Raw genomic sequence first — 8220 nt, 5'->3', positions numbered from 1 at the left:
CCATAAATTCAAATTCGATTGTGCATTTCATGTGACCCGACCATAACTTCAAACACTAATAAAATAAGCATGTCGTAAATCGTGGGTGCATTTCATGTGGCGCGGTTTGCGACGTGTGCCAAAATGACAAGTGTACGACATCGCGACTTGTTCAAACAACCTCCATAAATAATTAAAAGTGGTTAGAAGGCTAAAAGGCACAATAGATTTTAAATATGTAATAAGTCAGATAATTGGGCCAATTATTATTAGTTGAGCGACTGTACTAAAACCACGGAATCCGTGAATGCCTAACACTTTCTCCCGGGTTAACATAATTACTTACTAGGTCTCCTGTATTCGCAGATCATAAATAGAGTCAAATTTTCTCGATTTGTGATTTAAAATAAACCGATGACTTGGAAACCATAAATTATCTCAAGTGGCGACTCTGAATCAATAAACAATCCAATTTCGATTTATGTCACTTTAATTGATAAAACTCTCATATTCATATCCCCTCGGGAAGAAGGAGGTGTGACATATGTATACATAATTCGAGTAGAAAGCAATAAGTTCAGTTGATCTCACAGCACTCGTTCTAGATCGTCTTTGCATGCCAACCAACAGTTTAGATTTATACATAAGGCCTTCTGCTCGAGAGGAAAACAAAGCAATGCCAAGAAATTCGTCAATCTACCGTTCATCACATTTTTTTCTTCTCAAGACTAATGATGAAGTAAAAGGCAGAAGATCACCATCAGAAAATCAAGTGGCCTGTTTTATATTCACCATTAATTAGTTTCATAGAATGAGTGGTAAGAACGAACGTGACATTACTACCATTTTAAATGGTGAGACCTGTTAGTCTCAATGATTCAACTTGCTAGCTAGGTTAAGGTCTCAATGGGAAATAACAAATTAATCGTATTTTCCAAGTTTTCTGAATTGGAAAATATTTTGATTTTTTCACGAATATAAATGGGATAATGCATAAAATCCTCCTTGAACTATACCCGAAATTGTTACGACATACCTTATTTTTACGGGGGTCTTATTACCCCTTAAACTTTTTAAAGTGGAATAAATATCACCCTAAGTGTTGACGCGGCATAGAGAACCAAACATTTGGCAAACAGTGAAATAGACGCGCTGCCACATGTAATTTCATATCTTTTTAATTTTTTTAAAAATCTATTTCATTTTCTTCCTTTTTCTTTTCTTTTTAATTCGAAATGTAATGGAAATATTATTTTGTATTTAGAAAAATGAAAAGGACAATTATTTTTGTATGAAATTGAAAAATTATTAGAGGTGTTAAGCATATTCGGACGTTGAAGTTTTAAAGTTGAGATTCAAGTGTTAAATTCATTCTAAATCCTTAGTTATAGATGAGATTCGAAAATGAAAAAAGAATTTCGAATTCACCATTGTTGAACCTTGAAAAAACTTAAAGAACAAATAAATGGGTTTATCAAAATTCTTGATTGTTGGCCAAATTGATCACTGGGGTATGATGATGATTTTTGCTGTGAAGTTGTAGTTGAAATTTGAGCTTGATTGGTGCGAATTTAGCCGAGTTTTTGTTGAATTTTGACACCAAAAACTAGATTTGGAGCTCTTAAAAATGGGTGATAAAATGGGGATGAAAAGCTCTTGAAAATCAGCTTTGGAATTGACACGTGACCATTTCGTATAAGTTAGAACCTTTTTTTTAAGTTCTCACGCGCTTGAAGGAATTGTTCTCACGTAGTGCAAAGAATTACGGATTTTCTTAGGGGTAATAGGATGTATCGTAGTAATTTTGAGTATAGTTTGGAGAGAATTTTATGCATTATCCCAATATAAATGCTTTTGACAAAAGTTGTTTCGAGTTTGCTACTATAAACGTATCATAATTAGTTGATCGCATGATCAATAAAGAGAAACCAGTGTTCTTTTTAATAAGTTTATTATAATATCTAAGGCACAAAACATATATGCATGCAAATTTAGCCGATAAGATATACGTAAATAACAAGATTGGAGATTTTTCAACACTTTAAATTCCAATGAATTGCAGTTTATACAATCATTTACGCAATTTATAAAGTTTATCTTTGCGCCATTATAGAAACAGGTAAAACTAATTACCACAAAAAAGAAGAAAACTATCCGAATTGTGATGAAATATTGTAAGATAGTCGAGAGAGATTAAAATATACATCAGAATATTGCCTTTGTTGAGATTGTGATTTATATATCGTTGACATTTGGTGATGGCAGTCTAGTGACATCTTTTTAAGATCTAAGCCAAAACTTTCACACCATGTAATTTCTCAATACAAACACTAAGGTACTTTGTACTATATTGATCTCAATAATTGGAAGATTATAACTCTAAAATATATATAATAGAAGAAAATTGCAAAACAATCGAGGAAATATGATAGATAACAAGAGGGGATAAGGAATTAGATAGATTTAGAAGAGGAGGTGAGAATCACCCCTCCCCTCCCCCCGCGCTTTCCCACACCCCAACCCAAGCAGTATTCTAATTTTGTACTGAGTACCAATTATCAAATTCTCCAAAACTCACAAAACCTATATAAACCCCCCAAGATATCTCTCTCTTCTATCCCCGGGGAATAACTTCTCACATGTCTTATCTTTTCTATCACATGAATTTCCCCAAAATTTCTTTTGGGAAAGTAGAATTACAACTTGCTTTCACATAAAGGAAGGAACAAACAAACAAATAAATAAATCTGTTACAACACATCAATTCATTGTGATAAATACATAATTGGATCTATCCGCCCCCAAATCTAAACCCCCACTTCTTCAAGATTTTACCTTCAAAACCCCATTTGTAGATCTCTCCATATTTGCGCTTATTTTTTTTTGGTGATGGCTGCACGTTATTACAATGACAATCCCTTTGATGAAGAACAAGAAATGAACCCTTTTTCGGTAATTTCATAGATAAACTCTTTTCTGCTTCCTTTTTGTTTATGTATTTTCCCCTCTGTAATTTGGATGAATTCGTGTGGGTTTGATTTCTAGTTTTAAAGGAAAATGTGGGGTTTTGTTGGTGGGGTTTTTCAGATTTTATTTGTTGGTAGGTTTTTGTTTTTTTTTGTGTTAGAAACAGAAAAGTACCCAAGATTTGGGTTCGGGTTTGGGATTTGCCATATTAAGGGTTCTAATTCGGGGTTTCGCCACATTATGGGTTCGGGTTCGGGATTTTGTTTGGTGGGTTTTTCAGATTCTTTTTGTTGGTGGGTCTTTTGTTTTTCATGTTAGAAACATAGACTGATCTAGGAGTTGAACATTATGGGTTTGCGATTTTACCATAGCCCATTCGATTTACTAGGTTCAAAATTTATTATTTCTACTTGTTTAGTGGATTGTTAGACATATATACAGTATTCGAGCCAAAGCTAAATCAGACTCTACATCCGCTCCATGACTTAGAAATGATGTACTTATTGAAGAGGATATTGGGGTTGATTTCTGTTTATTTGTTTGGTCCAATTTCCGGATATGTGAATGTCATTTTGGTTTTTGGTTTCATTTTACAAATTTCTTCTTGTTTAGCATTAATCAACTGGAGAATATATTGAAAGATTCTTTGGGTTTTTTTTTGTTCTTTAGGATTAGGAGCTAAGTTAATTTCATTGAACTGGCTTGCTCTCAATTCATATTGTAGAATACAAAATGTAGAATTACACGAGACGGAGTGCATTGGCTAACTAAAAAATTGGTGACAATCGGATTACTTTGTCACATTTTATTGTATGGAATGAATTTGCTGGAGATATAGAGAGAATTTATATGTTACTGAGCAGCTTTATTAAAGGCCAGGGAAAGAATAATAATTCTTATTGTGTTGAGTTTATATTTTGACTATTTGAATGTTAAAGTCATTAATGTGTTTCAGTCTCAGAAAGAACATATGTGGTGTATTGATTCTCTAAAATTTTGGCATATGCTGCTTCTATTTATGTGACCTACATGATTTGTTTTGTGCATTTTAGATAAGTGTCTTCATAAGATAATCTCCCCCTTTTTTCTTAAGGACCAAGGAGCTCGAGGAAAGAGTCAATCAAATTATGGTGGCGGTCCATTTTATATGATGGTAAGCTTATTCCTTGCTTCATAATTTGATTTTCTCATTTTGAAACTACGAGCTGCTCAAAACCAATACTCTCTCTGTCCCACTTTATATGGAGCCATTTGATGAGGCAGAGAGTTTAAGACTTTAAGATGTTAATTTCATTTATATATTATACTTAGTGATAATTGAAGATATTAGGATAATGGCTGAAAAGTTAGGTAGAACTTAGACATGGTTTAGTGATTTTGATTTTTTTTGAAAGTTGTGAAAGATGTATAGAAGCCGAAGGTCTATCGGAAACAACCTCTCTACCTTCAAGGTGGGAGTAAGGTCTGCGTACACACTACCCTCCCCGTACCCCACTTGTGGGATTACACTGGGTTTGTTGTTGTGAATGATGTATAGAAATGAAGTTGTACAGAACATTTTTGGACATCCCAGAAAGGAAATAATGTCAAAAAAAGTGAGAAAAAGGTAGTACCTGCGAATCTGAGATCTGTAAATGAACAAAGATCATGAAAATCATGAAACGACATTAAGATCCTTCTCATAAAGGCAGAGGCTAAGGGCTTTGTTTTGTGAAAGGACTCCCATCACCTAGCAAGAAACAATGTACCTAGAATATCAGAGCCATGAATGTCCTCGTTGTCCAATAGGAACTGTTTTCAAATATTTTAAATTGATTTTATAGTAATAGTGAATGCCACAATCATTTAAGTGGTTCCAAATAGTGAATATCTACCCACACTACCTCAAGAAGAAGGCTGTTTTTTCGTCCTCCACATTGTCCTCTGCCCATAGCCTAATTTAAGGACTGCAACGAGCTTCTGGTTACTGATTTAGTATAACTTGAACTCTGATAAAAATGGAACAAAAATCCGTTAATCATGTTAAAGTTGGACTTGAGTCTTTATTTCCATTTCTTTTCGACATATTAATGCGATGCTTGATCTTTGATTCTTGAACTAGTGAGAATGTGGATGTGCATGTTCTCTCTGTTCGTCCGTACCAATCATGTGTTATTTTGCTTATGTATTATTTTACTCACTAAATCTCCAGAATCCTGTAAGTGTTGCCCCTGCTACAAACTCAAGGCTTTCACCTCTTCCTCATGAACCTGCTGACTATGATCGTGGTGCAACTGTTGATATCCCTCTTGATAATTCGAAGGTGAAACAGAATAGTTAACTTTAACATTTATACAATTTTCTTGCTTGACCACTGTACTAGTGTTTTTTCGGGCACTAAGTACATGTTTATATAACATTTCAGGATCTGAAGAATAAAGAGAAAGAACTTCAAGCTAAAGAAGCTGAACTGAGGAAAAAAGAACAGGTAGGCTTGTTTACACTCTATTGCGGCTACTTATATCATGCTTTTGCTTAGGCTACATATGGAAAAATCTAAGTTCACTTTTTTTCTCATTATATAGAGAGATATGTTGTTTTAGTTTGTAAGATTCCTTGTGTTTGTTTTTAAAAACAATCAATGGTGTTGACTATATTTGTCTGTAGGCATTTTATACACTAAATTAATTGTCAGTTTTGTTGGTCTCATTTAGGAACTGAAAAGGAGGGAAGATGCTATAGCAAGAGGTAGTTCTTGACTGTATCACATACCCTTTTTTGTAAAATTGAACTAAAATCAGGACATCTGGTGGCTGCTTTCCTTATGTGTGAGCTGATTTTGTTTCTGTTTTACCCTACAGCTGGTATTGTCATAGAGGAAAAGAATTGGCCACCTTTCTTCCCCATCATTCATCATGATATCGCAAATGAAATTCCAATCCATCTACAGAATTTGCAGTATGTTGCATTCACTACATTGTTGGGTATGTTTAATCTAATCCCTGTCTGATATTTCTGCAAATATTCTTCAATGTTTCAGTTTAAATGTCTATTGGAGGTTGAGATGCAACTCTTCCTACTTATTCTAGTAGGTTGGGTTTATTTTAAACAAAACTTTGTATACGGTTTTAGTGCATTTCCATTTTAGATTTCTAAATCTCAAAACCATTTTCAGGCAACAAATTTGTTGTGCAAATGACTAAAATGACGCTCGAATGTGGATTTAAAATATCCCAAAAATTCGTTTTGATAGCTTTGATATCTGGATTAGGTTCGGGAATCATGTGTGCAAGTAAAAGAATCTGTATCTTAAAACTGCCACTCCAATTGGAGATACAAGAGAACGGGGGAACATTGCTACATAATTTATTAGAAACGTTTTAGGACATGGTATATGATTTTTAATTGTTAAAATCAGACGATTTTCTTTTAATTTGTCTCTCTAATTGATGCACTTATTAATTTAATTTGGGTATTTTGAGTTGCAGGTTTGGCAGCCTGTCTTCTATGGAACCTTATAGCAGTCACTGTAGCCTGGATCAAAGGACAAGGTTGCTGCTGAACTCGTCCTTTTACAATTAATTCTTTTATCCTTGAGTGAAAATTAACCAGCTAACTTTCTTTTTTGTCATTGTAGGTATAACTATCTGGCTTCTTGCTATTATCTACTTAATATCAGGTGTACCAGGAGCCTATGTTTTGTGGTATCGTCCTCTTTACCGTGCAATGAGGTACTCTTTTGTGTTCCCTCATTGTCGGAAATAACTTTTACATTACCTATCTTTTTATTTGATAATGCTCTTCTACCTCGCAAAAAGTCTATTTCATTATTTCCATTCCGTTTGCAGGACGGATAGTGCACTGAAGTTTGGGTGGTTCTTCTTATGTTATCTCGTAAATGTTACATCACCGTTTTTAGTTTTTCATCCTTTTTAGAGTTGATTTTTGAGAACAATACTGAATGTTTATATTCATCTTGTAGTTTCACATCGGTTTCTGCATCATTGCTGCTGTGGCACCTCCAATCTTCTTCAAGGGGAAATCTTTAGCGTAAGTTGCTTTGTCATATTGGGACAGGCACTTGTGCTGGTACAATGAAATTCCTGGCTGACCTCATGCTTTGAGTTATATGTATAAGTTTTTGCTATATCCAATATACTGAATATGGTATGACTAATTCTTTTACATTTCCTTGTTTAACAGTGGTATCTTGCCTGCAATTGATCTTTTAGGCTGGAATGGTTTGGTTGGGGTAGGTTTCTTTTGCCGTCTAAAATTTTATCTGAACTAGAATTTAGTCGCACGGTTGTTTCTTAGATGTTTCATTGACTAGTTACTGTCTTAAAATTATTTAATGGGTAATTCTTTTCCCATCTTAAGTGTGAGTCTTGTTTTTAGAAAAATATTTGACCTCTTAAACATGCTTTTACTTGCAGGTATTCTACTTCATTGGGTTTGCATTCTTCTGTCTTGAATCACTGATCAGTATATGGGTTATTCAGGTCGAAATATATGCCCTTCTATCTCATTGCTTTTGCTGTTTTCTCTTACCTGAACATCTTTCCGTGTGTTGTGCAATGTGCAGCAAGTCTACATGTATTTCCGAGGAAGTGGTAAAGCTGCTGAAATGAAGAAAGAGGCTGCAAGATCGACGATGATGGCAGCACTATGACATCATAGGAGCAAAAGCAGGCAGTCGTTTGTTCTTCGGACTGTTGAATTCTTTGATTGCGTTCTTCTCATACCATATATCATACTTGAGCACTGGAAATGTGATTTCTGAAGTACATAGTGAAGTCAGTGCCGGCTATACTGAAGATGTATTTGTACGTATAATCACGAGCATTTTGAGAAAATTGATGTTAATTGGTAACATTTCCTATCTGTCTCTGAGGATCTTCTTGCTCTTAAAACGTTATCACCTTATGCAAGTATACAAAATCATTGAACTGCTCTACTGTGAGTTTTTGTTGTCTGTTTATTTGCTTCTCATTGTTTTTGGAGGAGCAGGGACGTTTCTTGTCAAGCAACGGAAATGCAATAGAGGAAGAGTAGATGATGTTCATAAGAGTAGAGCATGATGCACTGAATTCCCACTATATCGCTGTGTCCAGAAACACATTGGACCTATCGTTCTTACCTTGCATTTTTGCAAGAGGTGAACTCCTGAACTTGTGACCTTATGATTTCATGGCGGCAACTTTTTCCATTGCGCTAAAGGAGATGGTGACCTTATGATCTCATGGCGGCTACTTTTTGCATTGCGCTAAAGGAGATGGTCTCATGTCGACAATT

General features: G+C 34.8%; 1 protein-coding gene across 1 annotated transcript; it reads left to right on the top strand.

The window, feature by feature from the left end:
• The first annotated feature begins 2709 nt into the window (after positions 1-2709).
• Positions 2710-7882, top strand: LOC104114355 (secretory carrier-associated membrane protein 1-like). Its single transcript, XM_009624782.4, has 13 exons — positions 2710-2931; positions 4040-4099; positions 5138-5248; positions 5351-5413; positions 5640-5673; positions 5787-5909; positions 6414-6476; positions 6563-6656; positions 6774-6819; positions 6908-6975; positions 7129-7177; positions 7362-7427; positions 7511-7882. The coding sequence occupies exons 1-13, from the start codon at positions 2869-2871 to the stop codon at positions 7595-7597; spliced, it is 927 nt and encodes a 308-aa protein (XP_009623077.1). The 5' UTR covers positions 2710-2868; the 3' UTR covers positions 7598-7882.
• The last annotated feature ends 338 nt before the right edge of the window (positions 7883-8220 follow it).

Source organism: Nicotiana tomentosiformis, chromosome 6 (assembly GCF_000390325.3).
Source record: "Nicotiana tomentosiformis chromosome 6, ASM39032v3, whole genome shotgun sequence".
Lineage (NCBI taxonomy): Eukaryota > Viridiplantae > Streptophyta > Magnoliopsida > Solanales > Solanaceae > Nicotiana > Nicotiana tomentosiformis.
Note: the sequence above shows the minus strand (reverse complement) of the source record. Positions and strands in the feature narration are given on the sequence as shown.